Source organism: Erythrolamprus reginae, chromosome 1 (genome assembly GCF_031021105.1).
Source record: "Erythrolamprus reginae isolate rEryReg1 chromosome 1, rEryReg1.hap1, whole genome shotgun sequence".
NCBI classification, from domain to species: domain Eukaryota; kingdom Metazoa; phylum Chordata; class Lepidosauria; order Squamata; family Dipsadidae; genus Erythrolamprus; species Erythrolamprus reginae.
In genome coordinates, this window is record NC_091950.1 from 375,285,622 (window position 1) to 375,307,691 (window position 22,070).

At 43.3% G+C, this 22,070-nt stretch overlaps 1 protein-coding gene across 2 annotated transcripts in view; it reads right to left on the reverse strand.

The window, feature by feature from the left end:
* The window catches only part of LOC139157651 (two pore calcium channel protein 1-like), a 42,826-nt gene that overhangs the window by 19,090 nt on the left and 1,666 nt on the right, over positions 1–22,070 (reverse strand). For both annotated transcript variants that reach the window (XM_070734648.1, XM_070734649.1), the window contains exons 2-9: positions 17,383–17,465; positions 14,896–15,010; positions 14,296–14,424; positions 12,420–12,536; positions 9,134–9,252; positions 8,833–8,934; positions 7,447–7,573; positions 6,528–6,729 (exon numbers count right to left, since the gene is read on the reverse strand). In XM_070734648.1, the coding sequence (XP_070590749.1) occupies positions 6,528–6,729; positions 7,447–7,573; positions 8,833–8,934; positions 9,134–9,252; positions 12,420–12,536; positions 14,296–14,424; positions 14,896–15,010; positions 17,383–17,465 (994 nt within the window). The remainder of the gene's footprint in view (positions 1–6,527; positions 6,730–7,446; positions 7,574–8,832; positions 8,935–9,133; positions 9,253–12,419; positions 12,537–14,295; positions 14,425–14,895; positions 15,011–17,382; positions 17,466–22,070) is intronic.

Sequence of the window (22,070 nt, forward strand, 5' to 3'; positions counted from 1 at the left end):
CCAGTTAGGTCCCACAGAGTGGGTCTTCTCCGGGTCCCGTCAACTAAACAATGCCGCTTGGCGGGACTCAGGGGAAGAGCCTTCTCTGCGGCGGCCCCGGCCCTCTGGAACCAACTCCCCCCAGAGATTAGAATTGCCCCCACCCTCCTTGCCTTTCGTAAGCTACTTAAAACCCACCTCTGCCGCCAGGCATGGGGGAATTGAGATACTCTTTCCCCCTAGGCCTTTACAATTTTATGCATAGTATGTCTGTATATATATTTGGTTTTTATAATAATGGGTTTTTAAATTGTTTTTAGTATTGGATTATTATTATATGCTGTCTTATTATTGCTGTTAGCCGCCCCGAGTCTCCAGAGAGAGGCGGCATACAAATCCAATAAATAAAATAAATAAAATAAATAAATCTGTCAGAAGTAGTGTAGGGTTTTCTGCCTAAGTGGGGGGTTGGACTAGAAGACCTCCAAGGTCCCGTCCAATTCTGTTGTTGTTGTGATGATTGTTTTATTATTATTATTATTATTATTATTATTATTATTATTATTATTATTATTATTATATGGTAGGATATGGATCCACAGGTGGACGAAGGGGAAAAAGACAACTGGTGTGTGATGATGTCATCATGCAACCCGACAACTTATACATTTGCATCTCATGTCACAGCAGCAATATACCCCTGTGGTATTTGCGTCATGATATCATCTTCATAGCTCGACGGAGATACCAATGAGCATGGATACCGTGTTTGTTTGTTGTTTGTTTAATTTGTATGCCTCCCAATCCTGAAGGACTCTAGGCAGCTTACAACAATAAAATAGTATAAAGAACAATTTATAATCACATTAATGTGGTCATACCATGTCATGCATATCATACCTGGATTGGTTGATTGACTGATGATTGATATTGATTAAGATCTGATTTTATATTTTTATACTATCTTATTAACTTATTAATTTATTCAGATTTATAATTTTATATGTTTTAATGTTTTAAATTGTTATTAACTGCTATTTTAAATTGTTATTAATTTAATCGATTTTTAATATAATTGGGGGTCCTAAATTAATGGATGATTGGGATAAATATACTTGTGGGTATGAGTGGAATGAGTGGCATGACTGGGTTGGTGGGGGGGGGGGTTATGGTATGGATGAGATGACTGATAGTAGTATGAATGATAGATTTGGCCCACCTGACGCTCGGGAGACAGGAGAGGAAGGGGCACCGATCTCTGGGGTGGCAGAGGGTCGGAATATTCCAGTGTTGCTGGGGAGAGGCAGATACGTCGGGGGCCACAGAGTTAGCCGTTCTAGGGGAACGAGGGACCGTTACTTAATAACGGTCCCTTGTTCTGGCTCTGTGAGCCCAATCTTGGGTACTGGTGATGAGTGTAACTCTGGCCCTGGGCTCAGGTTGCTGCTGCTTAATGCCAGGTCAGTGGTAAATAAAGCTCTCCTCATCTGGGATTTGATCCTGGATAAGGAGGCCGACCTGGCATGTATTACTGAAACCTGGCTGGGCCCGGAGGGAGGTGTTCCTCTCTCTGAAATCTGCCCAGCCGGGTTTCAGATATGGCATCAACCTCGACCCCAAGGAAGGGGGGGAGGAGTGGCTATTATAGCCAGGGAGAGCCTTTGCCTGCGTAGACTCATTGCTCCGGAAATTGCGGGTTGCGAGTCTCTCTTGATGAGGTTGGACTTAGGGGTTCAGGTGGGCTTATTTCTCACGTACCTGCCTCCCAGCTGCATGTCAAAAGCCCTGCCTGTACTACTCGCGGAGGTAGCCGTGTTGGCGGTGGAATTCACCGGACTTATTGTCCTGGGGGACTTCAATCTGCCGTCACTTGGCGAAACCTCTGGGTTGGCACAGGAGTTCATGGCCACCATGACAGCCATGGACCTGACTCAAGTAGTACAGGGTCCGACTCACGAGGGAGGGCACGCACCTGACATGGTATTTCTTTCTGAGCAATTGAGTAATGGTCTGAGACTAAGGTGCTTAGAACCATTGCCTTTGTCATGGTCAGACCATTTTCTACTACGGCTTGACTTCCTGGCTCCAATCCTTCCCTGCAGTGAGGCGGAACCAATGAAGATGTTCCGCCCCAGACGCCTGATGGACCCAGAGGGCTTTCAGACGGCGCTTGGGGTTTTTCCAGAGGCACTCGTCCACAGTTTGGCGGAGTCTCTTGCGGAGGCCTGGAACAGGGCTGCGGCAGAGGCTCTTGACCGGATTGCGCCTTTGCGACCTCTCCGTGGCGCTAGACCCCGTAGAGCCCCATGGTTCAACGAGGAGCTCCGGGAGTTGAAACGCCAAAAGAGACGTCTAGAGAAGCGATGGAGGAAGAGTAGGTCTGAATCTGATCGAACACTTGTAAGAGCTTTTATTAAGACTTACAAAGTGGCGCTCAAGGCGGCAAGATGCGCGTACCATGCCACCTTGATTGCATCAGCGGAATCCCGCCCGGCCGCTCTGTTTAGGGTGACCCGCTCCCTTCTTAACCAGGGGGGAGTTGGGGAGCCCTTGCAGAGCAGTGCCGAGGATTTTAACACGTTTTTCGCTGATAAAGTCGCTCAGATCCGGGCCGATCTCGACTCCAATTGTAAAACAGGGTCGACTGACAACGAGTCAGTCGAGGTGACTGGGGCACATACTTGTCCACCTGTCTGGGAAGAGTTTGATCTGGTGATACCTGATGAAGTGGACAAGGCCATTGGAGCTGTGAGTTCCGCCACCTGTTTACTGGATCCGTGTCCCTCCTGGTTGGTCTCGGCCAGCAGGGAGGTGACAAGGAGCTGGGCCCAGGAGATTACCAATGCTTCCTTGGGGAGGGGAGTCTTTCCAACACTCTATAAAGAAGCGCTTGTGCGCCCCCTCCTCAAGAAGCCTTCCCTGGACCCAGCCGTACTTAATAACTATCGTCCAGTCTCCAACCTTCCCTTTATGGGGAAGGTTGTTGAGAAGGTGGTGGCACTCCAGCTCCAACGGTCCTTGAAAGAAGCCGATTATCTATGTCCCCGGCAGTCGGGTTTCAGGCCCAGTTACAGCACGGAAACTGCTTTGGTTGCGTTGATGGATGATCTCTGGCGGGCCCGGGACAGGGGTTTATCCTCTGTCCTGGTGCTCCTTGACCTCTCAGCGGCTTTCGATACCATCGACCATGGTAACCTTCTGCACCGGCTGGAGGGGTTGGGGGTGGGAGGCACTGTTCTCCAGTGGTTCTCCTCCTACCTCTCTGGCCGGTCGCAGTCGGTGTTAGTAGGGGGCCAGAGGTCGGCTCCGAGGGCTCTCCCTTGTGGGGTGCCTCAGGGGTCGGTCCTCTCCCCCGTGCTATTTAATATCTACATGAAACCGCTGGATGAGATCATCCAAGGACATGGGGTGAGGTATCATCAATATGCGGATGATACCCAGCTTTACATCTCCACCCCATGTCCAGTCAACGAAGCGGTGGAAGTGATGTGCCGGTGCCTGGAGGCTGTTGGGACCTGGATGGGTGCCAACAGACTCAAACTCAACCCGGATAAGACGGAGTGGCTGTGGGTTTTGCCTCCCAAGGACAATCCCATCTGTCCATCCATTACCCTGGGGGGGAATTATTGACCCCCTCAGGGAGGGTCCGCAACTTGGGCGTCCTCCTCGATCCACAGCTCACATTAGAGAACCATCTTTCAGCTGTGGCGAGGGGGGCGTTTGCCCAGGTTCGCCTGGTGCACCAGTTGCGGCCCTATCTGGACCGGGACTCATTGCTCACAGTCACTCATGCCCTCATCACCTTGAGGTTCGACTACTGTAATGCTCTCTACATGGGGCTACCTCTGAAAAGTGTTCGGAAACTTCAGATCGTGCAGAATGCAGCTGCGAGAGCAGTCATGGGCTTACCTAGGTATGCCCATGTTTCACCAGCACTCCGCAGTCTGAATTGGCTGCCGATCAATTTCCGGTCACAATTCAAAGTGTTGGTTATGACCTTTAAAGCCCTTCATGGCACTGGACCAGAATATCTCCGAGACCGCCTCCTGACGCACGAATCCCAGCGACCGATTAGGTCCCACAGAGTGGGCCTTCTCCGGGTCCCGTCAACTAAACAATGTTGGTTGGTGGGCCCCAGGGGAAGAGCCTTCTCTGCGGCGGCACCGGCTCTCTGGAACCAACTCCCCCCAGAGATTAGAACTGCCCCTACTCTTCCTGCCTTCCGTAAACTCCTTAAAACCCACCTCTGCCGTCAGGCATGGGGGAATTGAAACACCTCCCCCGGGCATGTTCAATTTTATACATGGTATGCTTGTGTGTGTGTCTGTTAGTATATGGGGTTCTTTTGAATCTTTAAATATTTTAAAGTTATTTGGATTATTTAAGATTTGTTCTATCTTGTTGTGAGCCGCCCCGAGTCTTTGGAGAGGGGCGGCGTACAAATCTAAATAATAAATAAATAAATAAAATACCACATCTTGTTGGGGTCAAAAGTAAAGATGTCAATTGCTCACGGCCCTCAGTCCTGCTGTCAGAGCCAAATTTTCAAGGCTTTCCAGAAAGCCAATAAGGTGGAGGCAGTACGGATCTCAGAGGTAGTTGATTCCAGAGAGCCGGCGCCACCACAGAGAAGGCCCTCCCCTGAGGCCCCGCCAGCTGACACTGTTTAGTCAACAGGACCTGAAGAAGGCCAACCCTGTGAGCTCCAATCGGTTTAGGAGGGACAATAACAGTTGGCAATAGTTTAACTATATGTTTTGTAGAATGTGCATGGAATGAACCACCAGATTCTGTGAGGATAATTCCTTATCTATATTAAAAATGTGTATGGGTAGTCCTCAACTTATAACAGTTCATTTAGTGACTATTCAAAGTTACAACAGCACTGAAACATGATCATTTTTCACACATGCCATTGCAGCATTCCAATGGTCACCTGTTTGTTTGTTTGTTTATTAATTGATTTGATTTGATTTATAGGCCGCCCTTCTCATTGCAGACTCAGGGCGGCCTAGAACAATAAATCATAGTAAAAAAAAAATTTAAACCCCAATACATAAACAGCAACAATAAAAGTTTAAATCCAATAAGACAACGCACAATTATGACTCATACATATTAGTGTCCAGGGCGGAGGACTGGTTTTACACAACTGGTTCATATTTATGACGGTTGCTGAGTCTAGGGCAAGGGTGGGTTCCACTTATCTTCACCACCGGTTCGCATTTTGCGCATCCCCAAGACCAATTTCACTTACGCGCCTGCTTGGTGAACATGTGTCTAATCCACCAAGATGGTGAATTCAGCCCTAAACTCAGCTGAGGAGCTGATCAGCTGTGCTTCAGGCGAAGAAATAAAGGTCAGTATTAACCCAGAAGAAAGCGGGCGGGCTTTTTTCAAAGCACAGTTTGAGCAGAAGCAAACAAAACACAGGAAAATTGACTGAAAATTCAGGGGGGGAAATGGCGCCAAACACAGACTGAACCAGATCCCTAACGCCAAAATTACGTCACCAGTGGGTTGCTAAAGGTTCAGGCGATCTGGTCCAAACCAGGAGGAACCCATCCATGGTCCTGGCTCATGTGACCACCTTTTGCAACCTTCTGAAAGCAAAGACAATGGGGAAGCCATATTCATGTACAGGGGGAAGGATATTGCAAAATCTCCATTCCCACCCCATTCTAGGGAAAGAATACTGTGGGGGCCCCTGCCCTCTGGAATCTGCTCCCACCCGCCTTGCCTTTCGTAAGAGTCTGAAGATTCATTTATGTCGCCAGGCCTGGGATTATTAGACATTGCCCCCTGGCCGACAAATGTATTGTGAGCTTGCTGATTGAATGGGTATGAGAGCATTTTAATTGGTTTTTCAGGGTTTTTTAGATTATTAACTTTAATTAATTCGATTTGGATGTACACTGTTCCTCATATGTTGTAAGCCGTCCTGAGTCCTCAGAGAGGGGCGGCATATAAATCCGATCAATCAATCAATAATAAAATCTCCATTCTCTCTTTACTCTTGGGGAAAGGATATTGCAAAATCTCCATTCCCTCCACACTCTGGGGCCAGCGAGAAGTGGTATTTGCAGATTCTCCAAACAACTCAAAATTTCCGCTACCAGATCTCTGAACTACTCAAAATTTCCACTACCGGTTCTCCACAACCCGTTAGAACTTGCTGTATTTCGCAGCAGGTAGAGTGCTGTACTGCAGGCCACTGAAGCTGACTGTAGATCTGTAAGTCAGCGGTTCAAATGTCACCACCGGCTCAAAGTTGACTCAGCCTTCCATCTTTCCGAGGTGGGTAAAATGAGGACCCTGATTGTGGGGGCAATAGGCTGGCTCTGTTAAAAAGCGCTATTGCTAACATGTTGTAAGCCGCCCTAAGGAGAAGGGTGGCATAAAAATTGAATGAATGAATGAATGAATGAATGAATGAATAAATAAATAAATAAATAAATTTCACATCTGTCTCAAGGGGCATATTTGACCAATTTGCATCAGAATGTGAAGCAATTCATATATCCGAAGGATCTTTAACTGATACTCACCCACGTGGCCCTTCTGTTCTTCATCAGATATCCTTAAAAGAAGTTCACGATGAGATGCACTGATATGAGGCGCCACCATTTTTACCAGACTTTTCCACTGATCTTGTTGGATAACAAATTCATCTCTTTCTTTGACCTTTAGGAGGTTGAAGGCTTCTATCATTTTGTGATGTTTCATGTAAGCAAGCTTGCGGATTTCATTCTGGAAAACACGAATAACTGTTAAAGAAGAAAAGTTATCACATGAGCTTACAGGGAAGCTCAGAAAGCAGTTTTGAGACTCAGGGACAATATTCTAAAGGGAACCACAATATCCCCTTTTCTCAAAGTCTCAGTAACAAAGACGGTTTTCTGTCTGTTCCCTAATGGAAGGCAACTTACTATCTCTATTTCAAGCTGTGAATATTCACTCCAGTTCCTAAATAACATCACCCATACAAAAGAGGGAAATACCAACAGATTTGGAACACTAAAGATTTGCAAAAATACCATTTACAGTTGTACCTCTACTTAAGAACACCTCTACTTAAGAACTTTTCTAGATAAGAACTGTTCAAGATTTTTTTGCCTCTTCTCAAGAACCATTTTCTACTTAAGAACCCGAGTCCATAAAAATTTCCCAGGAAATTTCAGAGCGGCACAGTTTCCTGTCATTCCCCCTTTAATCCCGGCCATCTCGGGCTTTTCTGGCCTGCTACTGGAGCCTTTCAGTGGTGCCTAAGGAGGCTTTGGCAGTCCAGAGCAAACGAAGCATTTTCCTTTCTCTGGGAGCTTGGAGAGGAAATAAACCTCTGCTAGCGCCCAGAGAAAAGAAACGCTTCCTTCACTCTGGGCAGCGACTGTCCTCCTCCTCCTCTTCTTCCTCCTCCTCCTCCCACCAAGGCTTTAAGGGCAGGGCCTACCCAAATGCAGAGTTTACCTTTAAGTGTTTTCTGTAGTTGTTGTACACAACTGCTAAAAAGACTGACATGAAAATGTAGGTGTTGATTATTACATATATTATGAAAAACAAACTGTACCACCAGCTGAAGTCATAAGCCGGCATCCTATAAGGAAGAAAGAAAATGTGCATTAAATATACAGTACTAAAGGCCCTAGTGATTTCCAGAGAAAAAAAGCAGATACTTTCCCCACAACAGAATTGCCTGCTCAGGCTTTTTAATGGGGTTTATTTCATGTTATATCATGACATCGAGCCATTGTAATTCATTGCCCACTGGGATAAACGAACCCAGGCAATTTGGGCTGATTTAAAATAAGAGGTAAACCATGTTTGAACCCAACCCGTTCACATAGCTCTATAGAGATGGATGTCTTTTTCCACAGTTCCATTAGCCACAATTTTGTGTATCTGTAGTTGATAAATATAGCTGAGGCATTGTTGTCTGTGATGAACAATTTCATGTATCCATGGTTTTTGATGCATGGCTCTGATCTGAATAGAGTTCCACTTATAATCATAATTGTTGCACAAAATTGAAGCAATAGTCATATATCTGCTCTCCACAAGAGATAAATATCTACAACACACTTCCAAAAGTTGCCTAGGTAACTACTACTTCTTCCCAGTGGCCACCCCTTCTGAAGCAAAATCTCTCTATGCCTAATTTACAAATGAAATGCTGGGAGCCTGGAAACAGCAATTCACATTTATTACTGGGAGCCTGGAAACAGCAATTCACATTTATTACATACTCGTCTCGTTTCCCCATCCACCAATGTAAACTGAGGATTCAGAATAGGGCTCGTTATCTTAGACCAGCGATGGCGAACCTTTTTTTCCTCAGGTGCCAAAAGAGCGTGTGTGTGTACTATTGCACATGTGCGAGTGCCCACACCCATAATTCAATACCTGGGAAGGAAAAAAACAGCTTCCCCTGCCCTCCCAGAGGCCCTCTGGAGGCCATAAATGGCCTGTTTCTCAACTTCTGGTGGGCCCAGTAGGCTCGTTTTTTCCCCTCCCCAGGCTCCAAAGGCTTCCCTGGAGCCGAGAGAGGGAAAAAATACTCTCCCCCATCTCTCAGAGGCTCTCTGGAAGCCAGAAACACCTTCCCAGAGCCTCTGTGTGAGCCAAAAATCAGCTGGCTGGCACACACATGTCCGTTGGAGTTGAGCTACGGCAATGGCTCGGGTGCCAGCAGATATAGCTCTGCGTACCACTTGTGGCGCCCATGCCGTAGGTTCGCCATCACTATCTTAGACTGTTCCACTGTGAAAGTGGCAGGGGAAGGGCAATGAATTCCTACACATTACATCGCATCACCTCAACTTAACAACTACTTCTGGTCTGAAGAGAATTACCTACATGATGTCTGGGCTATTTGCGGTGGTCACCAGCACGTACATATCAAATACAACTTCAAGATAATTTGTAAAATAGGGTGAGCCTTCCAAGGTCTTCAAATTCCTTCAAACAAAAACAATCATGCCTTTAAAAAATGGGGGATCGCAATCGAACAGGAGAAATTAAAACAAACTGCCTGAGTATTATTTATTACAATACAATTATTTATTATATTATATCTTTATTATTACAAGACAATACTTCTCACCCGCTCACCCCTGCCCAAAAGCAATGACAGTGATGCTAACCTGAGCCCCCGTACCTGTCTCCAAACAGCTTCAGGGCCATGAGAGAAAACATTAGGACACTGAACATGAACAGTAGAAAGACATAAGTGATCTCAGGCAGAGTGTTCCGGATGCTTCGAAAGGCTCGCCGGATCTGCCAAAAAAGAGTACCCGTGTTCTATTACTTGTAATGGTTACCTTTCCCTAAAGAATTTGATCCAGCTGCAAGATATCCAGTAACAGGCCTGGGGGAACAATCTTGAAAGCAATCTCCAAAATTGAGATTTTTTCAGATATTTGAGAGGTTCTAACATTCCAGGAAATGAATGAGGAGTACCATATCCTACATCCTTGAAAATGTTTTTTTCCCTAAAGCAGTGATGGTGAACCTGTGGCACAGGTGGCACGCAGAGCCATATCTGCTGGCATGTGAGCTGTTGCCCTAGCTCAGCTCCAACATGCATGTATGTGCCAGCCAGCTGATTTTTGGCATTCACAGAGGGCGTTTTTGGCTTCCAGAGAGCCTCCGGGGGGATGGGGAGGGCGTCTACATGTGTGTGCCGGCCAGCTGATTTTGGGCTTGCACAGAGGCCCTGGGAGGGCATTTTTTGCTTCCAGAGAGCCTCCAGGGGGGTGGGAAGGGCATTTTTACCCTCCTCCAGCTTCAGGGAAGCCTTTGGAGCCTGGGGAGGGTGAAACATGAGCCTACTGGTCTCACCAGAAGTAGGGAAACAAGCCATTTCCGGCCTGCAGAGGGCCTCTGGAGGGTGGGGGAAGCTCATTTTGCCCTCCCCAGCCATTGAATTATGGGTGTGGGCCTTCACGCATGCACAATAGCAGGCACACCCTCTTTCGGCACCCGAGGAAAAAAAGATTCGCCATCACTGCCCTAAAGAATCTCTAGAGCTATACCACAAAAATCGATCAACCTTCAAGGCTAGTTTAGTGGGTCACATTCACTCTGTGCGTGTAAAGGAGGCTCCCATCTATACAAACAGAAGCTTCCTTCAGTACAAGTCAAATCTCCACCGTAGCTCCTGGCAGAGGACACGGCAATTCTAGATCCATGTTTTGTTTACATACTTGAAACTCAAAGCTGTTGCAATGGTTATCACCCACAGCTTAGTTAATTAGGCCCTGATTGTACACATACAGGCATAAGTAGAACTTTTTGGGGAAACAGCAGATGATTAGCCTTGAACCCTCTTCTGTGTTCGGTAATAGGTAATAATTAAGCTTATTCGGTTTTCAAAGTTTCTACAAAAATTCCCTCTCTTACAATTATTCTTCCTGTAGAGGAGAGCCTTCATGCACGCAGCAATTATAAACACACAGATTTTCTCTGCTTATAGGCGTTTGCACAGGCACCAGGAAGCAGGATTATTTTGTGAAATCTAGCTTGATCATATGTCAACTGAAAATATGGATGCAGCTTTTTAAGGCAGACTTCAGTTTTAAACCGGAGAGGATGATGTTGCCATGGAGATGGGCATTTTGGGCATCGCATTTCAGGTGCTTCAACAACTAAGCTTCGTGCTCAGAGCAGCTTCAAGTACAAAAGGAACAAACAATACAGAGAAGCTATACTTCCTGTTCCATTATAGGTCAGGTACAGCTGATATGCAATTCCCCAGCCCACTTGTCCTTCCTGGGGAAAGTACAATTTTGTTTTTGTTTTTTAAAAATCTCTTTTAAATGAAAAAAACAACCACAGAATGATGAATAGTGTTGGTCATGACCTTTAAAGCCCTACATGGCATTGGACCAGAGTACCTCCGGAACCGCCTGCTACCGTACAAATCCCAGCGACCGATAAGGTCCCACAGAGTTGACCTTCTCCGGGTCCCGTCGACTAAACAATGTCATCTGGCGGGCCCCAGGGGAAGAGCCTTCTCTGTGGCGGCCCCGGCCCTCTGGAATCAACTCCCCCCGGATATCAGAACTGCTCCCACCCTCCTTGTCTTCTGTAAATTACTCAATACCCACCTATACCACTAGGCATGGAGGATTTGAGACATCTTTTCCCCAGGCTCCTTATAATTTGTTTGGTATGTATGTGTTGTCCGATTTTAATATGATAGGGTTTTAATTATTTCTTTTAATATTAGATTTGTGCCACTATAATATTGTTTTTATCATTGTTGTGAGCCGCCCCGAGTCTTCGGAGAGGGGCGTCATACAAATCTAATAAATTATTATTATTATTATTATTATTATTATTAATAATAATAATAATAATAATAATAATAGGGAATAAGACTTGCATTATCTATAGCTGCCGCCTCAATAGTGCTCTAAGGCAGTGATGGCAAACCTATGGCAGGCCTGGGGGAACAATCTTGAAAGCAATCTCCAAAATTGAGATTTTTCAGATATTTCAGAGGTTCTACATTCCAGGAAATGAATGAGGAGTACCATATCCTACATCCTTGAAAATGTTTTTTTCCCTAAAGCAGTGATGGTGAACCTATGGCACAGGTGCCACAGGTGGCACATGGAGCCATATCTGCTGGCACATGAGCTGTTGTCCAAGCTCAGCTCCAACGTGCATGTGTGTGCCATCCAGCTGATTTTTGGCTCACACAGAGGCCCTGGGAGGGCATTTTTGGCTTTCAGAGAGCCTCCATGGGGATGGGGAAGGCGTTTTTACTCACCCCCGGCTCCAGGGAAGCCTTTGGAGCCTGGGGAGGACAAAATATGAGCCTACTAGGCCCAGATATTGGGAAACAGGCTGTTTCTGGCCTCCAGAGGGCCTCTGGGGGGGCGGGGGAGCTGTTTTCACTCTCCCCAGGCATTTAATTATGGGTGTGGGCACTCGCACATGCGCACCCAAGGAAAAAAAGGTTTGCCATCACTGCTGTAAGGTAAAGGTAAAGGTTCCCCCGCACATGCATGCTATCTCCATTTCTAAGCTGAAGAGCCAGCGTTGTCCAAAAACGTATCTGTGGTCATGTGGCCAGCATGACTCAACACCAAAGACGCATGGAGTGCTTATTTCTTCCCACCAAAGTGGTCTAGACCTCTTCAAATCAGCTGCTCCCACCACCACATGTAGAATAGTCAAAACCCTCACAGGTCAGTCCAGCATGTTCCCTGGTTTTCAGAGGCTCAACACCTTATTTTATGCTTCAGCTTTCCCAAACATAGGCCAGGTTAAGCCTGCCTATTTGCACAGGAGAGAGAGAGAGAGGAAGAAAAAAAATTTCAAAAAGAAGATGAAAATATCCTAATAGTAACCACAGCAACATTATCTACTAACTGTTAAATAATAACTGTATTATAGACCGTCAATCATGGAATTCATCCACTCTAGTTTCTTACCTGACGACTCTCTGCAAAGTTTATTAAGAAGATGGGTCTCAATGGCCTGGACCACCGAACACTATGAATGTTCAAGGTTCTAAGAATGCCATAGATAATTAGGTCAATCAATGTCATCTACGATTTGGAAGGAAGAGGGAAAAGTGATTTACATTTAAGCAATTAAGTTTAAATAAACAATGAGAGGTAGGGGTCCCATTTTCCAATAAACTGAAAATAACATTAGATTTCACACACAAGATATTGGAATGCAAGTCAATAATTTGACCTCATAAAATGATAAATTTGGGTCTTATACCCCAGAGATTTGTGCTGGCATCCATAAAGGGAGCAGAGTATAAGACAAAAGAGTTAATGTTTAATTGCTGGGTATTAAGACTCAAAAACTCAAAAGAAAGAGTTTTCTATTCTGCTTATACAGGTGGATGTTACACATTAGATGGATGAATTGATAATGGTGATAGGCTGATTTTTTGATTTAATACAATTAATTCTAAGTTTTAAAGGTGGACTACTAAGACGTAGAGAGAGTGGAAATAGATCAAATGAAAAAAAGAAGATATATTATAATTGTTTACTATATGTTATATGAGATTGTATTTGGAAAATTTATTATGCTGAGACTTGAAGAATTAAGGGACTTGGAATAACGTAGATAAAATAATGAAGACTAATATGAGAAGCATAACGAGAGTTCAAGAAAATTATACAAATGAGTATTGTTTCCTACGGGACATTTGGTTATGAGTATTGTTTCCTATGGGGCATTTGGTTATGACAAAATGGGGGGAGGGGAATGAATGACAAATAAGATCAAGAAAAGTGAAGAAACAATATGGCTTAAAATTAAAAGGCAAGAGAAAAAATAACTGTCTTGGTAAATTAAGCTAATAGCGGTCAATTTGGGAGAAAAAAACTTTTTAAAATTAATTGGTAGAAATCCCAGAGGACAAAATTAGATTTATGGGTTTTTTTCATTTTTTTCATTTTAGAAGCAATACATACAATGTCAGTAAAATATACCTGGAATAAAGTGTCATATATATAAAGAATTTACTAATGATTGATTAAAATGCACAGTCATGTATTTATTGTAATTGTGCAGTATCTGAAGGTACTGTATATAGACATGTATGGATTGATGGAGAAAAAAAAAGTTTTGCAAATAAAAAAGGACTCAAAATCTCTACTGTCATTCTTCATGTCTTCTATTTCAGAAAAGAGGGGAAATAGAATGAGATAAGGACTGTAAGTTAGTTTACTTGCAGATTCGAATCCAGAATGAGCAGGGTGCACCAATGATTCTCTACAGGACTAGATTAAAAAACCTTTCACCATTGCTCTACCAGGGAAACAGTTTAAAATAAAGCTTTTTTATACAGAGGAAGGAGAGTACAACAAAATGAATAAGGGGTTACTTGAATCCTTATAAAGCAGTCTCCTTGAAAATGCATAAATCCAGCCTAGATATTTTAGAGAAATTTGAGTTCCAGATAATGAAAACCGGTAGGCATTTTTGAATAAAGATTATGCAACCGCGGTCAATCCAGCTTCAATCCAGTATTGAAATTATCCTTGTTCCTTTCATTGCCATTAACAGAAACTTCTTTTGAAATGCAACATTTGCAAGTACAATGTTTTCTCCCTCCCTAGGCATTGAATTATGGGTGTGGGCACTGGCGCATGCGTGATAGCATGCACACACACTCTTTTGGCACCCGAGGGAAAAAAGGTTCCCCATCACTGTTCTATAGCATTTCTAGGCTTTCCAATCCCAACACAGTACTTTAGTTTCTATTGATTTTTTAAAAAATGGTTTCATCTGAAACTGCCACAAGCCACTGTTTGCAGAAGACAAATGCTGTACAAGACCCACCAAGACTGTTATCATGATGCAGATGTTCTTTGTATCTTTCCAGAATGTATTACGAGGTGTAACATGTGCAAAATGGATGAGCCTCCCAAAGAAGACAAAAAGGCACAAGACTTCAATCACTGATGTAATCTATTGAAAAGAAGAATAGATAAAATCAGAAATAAACAAATGCTAAATCCAAGTCAAAGGATTATCATAATGATGATGCTTAAGATTGCTCACATGCTCTCTCTCTCTCTCTCTCTCTCTCACACACACACACACACACACACACACACACACACACACACTTCTCTGAAGTTTCCCTGGTGCTCTTTGAGCTTGGTTGTCTACTTGCAGACGTTTCATTACCAAACTTGGTAACATCATCAGTGCTTGTTTGTACCAGTATTGTTTTCTGCCTGATTATTTGTATGCTGCTGATCGTTACTTATCTGAATATTGTCTGCTAGAGGGAAGGCACTCTAATATTTTTGTTTGCTTCCTAAATTTGTTGTTATGTCTTTTGAATGTGTAAACATTGTTTACCTCTACACATACTGTTACTTCTAACTTTCAAGAGTTGCCTATTATATACTGTATATTAAATCACATACTTACCAAGAAAGGAAGTAGGTATACAGCTGGCTCTTCAAATAGTGCAAGTGCCAGGACTACAAAAATGAAGAAATAAGTACCTGCTTGCATGGCCCAATGGTTATAAAGATAATAAAGTCTAAGGAAAGAAAACATACGGAAATGATTGGATAATGATTTTTTTTTAAAGCAAGTAGGTTCAGACAAGAAACCTTAGCATGTTCTAACAACTAAAAACACCGCAATTGTAGATGTTGTAAAGACTATGAATTTGTTTTTAACAAAATATGAGACATTTCATAAAAGTGAGTCCTCGATATTACTCTGAAGTTGTTTCTAGGTCCACCAAAACATGTCCTTTACCTGGGAAAACTACTAGAAAAGCCAAGACTGCATACTGCATAATAGCAATAGCACTTAGATTTATATACCACTTCACAGTGTTTTACAGCCCTTTCTAAATGGTTTACAGAGTCAGCATATTGCCACCAACAATCTGGGTCCTCATTTTACCCACCTTGGAAGGATGGAAAACTGAGTTAACTTTGAGCCTGGTGAGATTTGATCTGTTAAATTGCAGGCAGCCGGCAAACAGCAGAAGTAGCCTGCAGTAATGCATCCTAACCACTGCGCCACTGCGGCTGTTAAGATACTTTTAAGAAATATTATGTTATCTCCAACTTTTTAAGACAAATAAAAGACCTTAATTCTATCATTTACTATTCCGATACTCAGAATAAAACAATACCCCAAGCCATGATAAAACAGAATCAAATTGTACATTTAAAAGTCTGGAAAGGTCTGACTTTGCATATAGCAGCAAATTATAGAGTATCTTCAGAAGAATATTAGGGCACCAGCTTTAGCTTAAGATCTGCACAAAGCCATGGTGAAAAATTGAAAATAATAGAACTCGGTTATTCATTAATATCCTCTGCATTGTAGCTTAAACCCACCAGATCTAAACTTGCACTAAAACACAAAACACATTATGGAGAACTTGCCCTAACAACATAGAACAAAATAGACACTAAGCAAGTTTCCCTTTAGAGAAAATCTAAGATGCAGCAGCCACGCTAAAGTGTCACTCATCCCTCTAGACCAGTGTTTCCCAACCTTAGCAACTTGAAGATATTTGGACTTCAACACCCAGAATTCCCCAGCCAGCATTTGCTGGCTGGGGAATTCTGGGAGTTGAAGTCTAAATATCTTCAAGTAGCCAAGGTTGGGAAACACTGCTCTAGACTAGTGATGGTGAACCTTTTTTGGTTCATATGCCAAAAAGGGGGGGAGCGGGGAGGAGCGCGCGTGTGTGCACACATCCATAATTCAATATAATGATCCCCTGTGCATGCGCATGTTACCTCCCCACTCCAGGCAGGCAATGGTATGCCCGTTTTTTGCTCTCCCCAGGCTTCAGAGTCTTTCTACGAGCCTGGTGAGGGTGAAAATGGCCTATTTCTGGCCTCTGGAGGGCCTCCAGGGCATTGGGGATGCCATTTTTGCCCTACCAAGGCTCCTGGAAAGGCTGTGGAACTCGGGGAGAACAAAAACAGGCCTTCCCCACCCTGGTGGCTGAAAACAGGCTGTTTCCCAACTCCTAGTGGGCCCAGAAGGCCCAAAAATCAGCTGGCTGGTGCACACATGCACATCGGACCTGAGCTTGCGTGCCCACCAATATGGTGGCACCATGGGTTCGCCATCATGGCTGTAGACTCACAAAGAGGGGTGGCCTTAACCTCTTAACAGTGACTTAGCTATGTTAAGAAGTACATGGGGCATACTCCTCGGAGATATAAATCCGATTAATAAAATAAATAAAATAAAAATAATTTCTGGGGCTTCTCAAAGACTTCAAAATCTCAGCGGCTTAGACCTTCACAATACTCAATAAAACTATGTTGTATATAAACACACAGAGAGACTCAGAAAAAAATCCAGCAACATCAGTAATGATTATTTCAACTTTATTTTAAAAGAGTAGCAACTACATTGGGACCCAAATGTGAAGGAAATTGAAGACAATGAAAGCATCAATTCAATTCAATGTTCAATTCAATTTATTAGATTTGTATGCCGCCCTTCTCCGAAGACTCAGGGTGGCTCACAACAATAATAAAAACAATATTCCAGTGAAAACAAATCTAATATTAAAAAGCACATAAAACCCTATCATATTTAAAAAGCAAACAACATATACATACCCAAACATAAACATAAACATAAACATAAACATATACATATACATATACATATACATATACATATACATATACATATACATATACATATACATATACATATATATATATATATATATATATATATATATATATATATAAAAGTTACTTTTATTTGATATGACTAACGCTTATTATTTATTGGAGAGACAAACTTTTGGCTGCATAGATTGAAAAAAAATATTTAGTGATGACCAAGTTTTAGAATGCTTATGCTTAATAACATATCTCTTTACACTGCACTTCAGAACAGTTGTAATCTTGGCTTTACCTGATCGCCTTTGGTGAAGTCTCAAATGGGATGTTCCTGTTATATTGGGCATCGTAGACATAGGCTGCTGCCAAGAGAAGGCTCTATTGATAAAATGAAGAAATCAGGTATACTCAGTATAGATGAATTTTGACTGCTCCACTCAATAGGTAAATTAGCTTCTTAACAATCTTCTATGCATTTTGTTTTGCCCCTTCAGAACTTGCTAAACTCAACTCCAAGCATTGCTTAGAGCAGTGATGGTGAACCTTGCATTTTTGGGTGCCAAAAGAATGCAGGCGTGCACTATCGCGCATGCACGAGTAATTCAGTGCCTGGGGAGGACAAAAACACCTTCTCCCACCCCCCTGAGGGCCTCTGAAGGCTGGAAACAGCCTGTTTCCCAACTTCTGGTAAGCCCAGTAGGCTTGTGTTTCGTCCTCCCCAGGCTCCAAAGGCTTCCCTGGAGCTGGAGGGGAAGGTAAAAACGCCCTCCTGATCCCTCCAGAGGCTGTCTGGAAGCCAAAAACACCCTCCCAGAGCCTCTGTGCAAGCCAAAAATCAACTGGCAGGCACACACATGCACGTTGGAGCTGAGCTAGGGCAACTGCTTGCGTGCCAGCAGATATAGCTCTGCGTGCCATCTGTGGCATCCGTGCCATAGGTTTGCCATCACTGGCTTAAAATTTTCATAAAGGCTACTCTATGAAATGCAAGTTGTAGTTCAGTAATTTCTGCAAAGCTGTCAGTTCCTCACCTCTATCCTACAATTGCATTTCATTCTTTTGTTGCTACTACTACTACTACTACTACTAATAATAATGATAATGATAATTTATTAGATTTGTATGCCACCCCTCTCCGAAGACTCAGAGCGGCTCACAACAATAGTGAACAATGTAAACAAATCCAATACTTAAAAAGACATCTAAAAATCCATATCATTAAAATAACCATATAACTCAATCATACCATACATAAACCATATTAGCAAGGGGATACTTCAATTACCCCATGCCTGGCAACATAGGTGGGTTTTCAGCTACTTACGAAAGACAAGGAGGGTGGGGGCAGTTCTAATCTCTGGGGGGAGTTGATTCCAGAGGGCCGGGGCCGCCACAGAGAAGGCTTTTCCCCCGGGTCCCGCCAGACGGCATTGTTTCGTCGACGGGACCCGGAGAAGGCCAACTCTGTGGGACATAATTGGTCCCTGGGATTTGTGCGGCAGCAGGCGGTCCCGGAGGTATTCTGGTCCGAGGCATGGGTGGCACTGTGCATGGCGCCACCATGTCCCATTTTGGGCCTGAAAATTTTCCTGCACCAACATTGACATTGCATTTTAGGGGTGTGTGTATGTGTGTGTGCGCGTGTGCATGCTTTCGGCACTTGGCACCAAAAACGTTCGCCATCATTGGCATCATTTTCAGCCCCAACCTTGCTATAGTTAATAATATCAATTGTGATGGCAGCATTTATTCACACGAAATGTGAACATGTGAAATTGAAAATAAAATGAATGGCAGAGTTTATTTTCTATAAGAAACTGTTTGTTTATTTGATTTGATTTTTCTTTTAATTTATTTTTTTATGCCACCCTTCTCCTTTGTCTCAGGGCGGCTTACATCAAGTTATCAATAGCACTTTTTTTAAACAGATCCAGCCTATTGCCCCCACAATCCAGGTTCTCATTTTACCCACCTCGGAAGGATGGAAGGCTGAGTCAACCTTGAGCCAGTGATGTGATTTGAACCGCTGACCTACAGATCTACAGTCAGCTTCAGTGGCCTGCAGTACTGCACTCTACCTGCTGCGCCACCCCGGCTGGGTTTGTGTGCATTTATGCTTTTGGCATTCGGCACCAAAAAGGTTCACCATCACTGGCATAGTATATTTCAGCCCCAGCCTTGCTATAGTTAATGATATCAATCAGTGATGGCAGCATTTATTCACAAGAAATGTGAAAATAAAATGAATGGCAGAGTTTATTTTCTATAAGAAACTGTTGCTGAATATGTAACATTACTTCTGGGTCCACATCACGAGTAGTAAATTTCATTAAAATTCAACAGATCGGACTCGTAAATCAACATTCACAAGACTGCATGATAAACTAGCTTTAGCAATCTCTTCTAAAGTTTACAGCGTAAAAAGGCACAGGGTTTAAAGCCCCTTCTGCTGTCTCTTGGAAATCAGTCTGAACATTTAAGACTGACATCCTGTCCTAATTTATAGGGCTTGCAGCAAAACATTTACTGATGGATGATTTACAGACCCATATATCAGCAAGACAACAATAGTAGAGATTGCTTTACCTGTGTGGTTTAGTCATTAAAAAGTAATCGTTAACTTTTTTATTACTTATGCACTGGTCTTGGGGAAAAAAAGGCTGACCCAAAGGTTCTGACTGTTCAGAGAGGTCATCCTATTTAGAATGAGAGCACAAAGAAGAGGTATATAGTGTGTTAAAGATATTGGACAATGCAACCATTCCAAGACACCTGGTTTTAATTTAACCCAGCAACTTGGGGACTTTAAACCAGAAATTGGGTTTGGTCCAGCTGTTGCCTTAACTCAGCAATACTCAGAAACTCCCAGAGAAGAGTGGAGAATTAATTGGGCTGAACTTCAACTCTGTTGCTTCGCTCAGCCAATGGGAAGAATGCTGGGAATCAGAATCCACCAACATCCATTCATTATAGAACCGTGATGGTGCAGTGGTTAGAATGATTCCGATGCTATTGCAACAAAGCCCTGTTTCAGATGTCCAGAAATAAGAACTGGGAGAAAGAATTCAAATGCATGCCCCATTAGGCTTCTTTAGATTACAAAGGCAGCTATTATTGCAGGGTTTTTTCCCCCCAAGATCCCCCCCTTCTTTTAGAGCTGAGCTGGAAAACTCCCACCCACCCACCCATTCTACGCTATTTTGGTTCTCGTGTAAAATGTCAAAGGCCTGCAGTTTAACTCATCAGATTTAATTCTCTCTCAATTTTTATCCTGACCTTCAGCTCAGATATCATTCCCACATTTGGATGTGTACCTGAAGGTATCCAAACACCTAAGGACCATTTTAAGACAAGCAAAACCCCATGCTATGTTTCCAGCTTGATGGCAGGGAACAGAGGGTACCTGTGCATACGTAAGGTCTGTTTCACCAAAGAAAAACCAGAACTGAAGAAGCTTCTTGCATGAGAAATGAAACAACTTCAAAGAAAAACCAGAAAGCCCAGCTGCCTCTTGAAAAAAAAGCACTTTTGGGACGACCATGACCTGGATAACTGAGAATCCCCATAAACCCTGGGAGGTCTTATAGTCCAACCCCCTGCTCAAGCAGGAAACCTGTTACCACTTCAGACAAATGGTTGTCCAACATCTTCTTAGAAACTCCTAGCGTAGGAGCACCTACAACTTCTGGAGGCAAGTCATTCCACTGATTAATTTTTCTAACTGTCTGGAAATTCCTTATTTCTAGGTTGGTTCTCTCATACTTGCTCATACTTTTGCTAGAACGAATTATATTTAAAGGCTATCCCATCAGTGATGGAACAGAATACACAGAGAGAGAGAGAGGGAAAGAGAGAGGGAGGGAGGGAGAGGGAGAGAAACACTAATTGCATGTCTTCTATTCATTTCTTGATCAGATTAATTTAGTTTCCATGAAACTAAAACATGAAACATCATGTATTTTTACACTCTGATCAGATTTTGGACTTTACTTTGGAAACGTATTGGACAGTAGTATATCATGCATATTATCCTTTCAGTTACTTTTTAAAACAATCCATTGTTTAAGCTGCCAGAATAAAACCATTTCAGTTCTTCCTTTGGAAGCACCACAGGTTGAGAAAACTGCAGGCATTAATATTTAGGTACTTAACTTTCACTATGGTCAGAAACAAGGAGACATAATTAATACTGTTCATATACCATCGTCTTTTCTCCCTCTCCTTTACAATAGTTACTATTTAATTTGGAAAAACCAGAAGTACTAATCCAGTGATGGCGAACCTATGGCACGGGTGCCACAGGTAGCACGGGGTGCCACATCTGCTGGCACGCAAGCCATTTCCCTAGCTCAGCTCTGATAGGCATTTGTGTGCCCGACAGCTGATTTTTGGCTTGCACAGAGGATCTGAGAGGGCAATTTTGTCTTCTGATGGGATTGGGGAGGGTGTTTTTATACCCTCCCCCAGCTCCAGGGAAGCCTTTGGAGCCTGGGGAAGGTCAAACACAAGGCTACTGGGCCCACCAGAAGTTGGAAAACAGGCCGTTTCCAGCCTCCAGAGGGCCTCCAGGGGGGCGGGGGAAGCTATTTTTGCCCTCCCCAGGCATTGAATTATGGGCGGTGCATGTGTGACACTCTTTTGGCACCCGAGGGGAAAAAAGGTTTGCTATCACTGGACTAATCTATCACATGCAACTATCTTATCAAGTTCATTTGTCCATGTGAACTAATATTGCCTTCTTTGCGAATTTCCAGTAATTCACTAGATAGCTGTCACAATGATGTCCATGTATATGTGGGCTTTCATCCAGACTGCCTTCTCTCAACCGTCAAACATGGCGGGTTTTCAGTGATGATCTGGGGTGATATTTCTTGGAAATCTGCCGGGCCAATGATTTCCCTTCATGGAAGAATTAACAGCCGTCACTATTTAGGACTTTTGGCCGACCAAATTCATCCTATGGTTCAAGAACTGTTTCCAGAG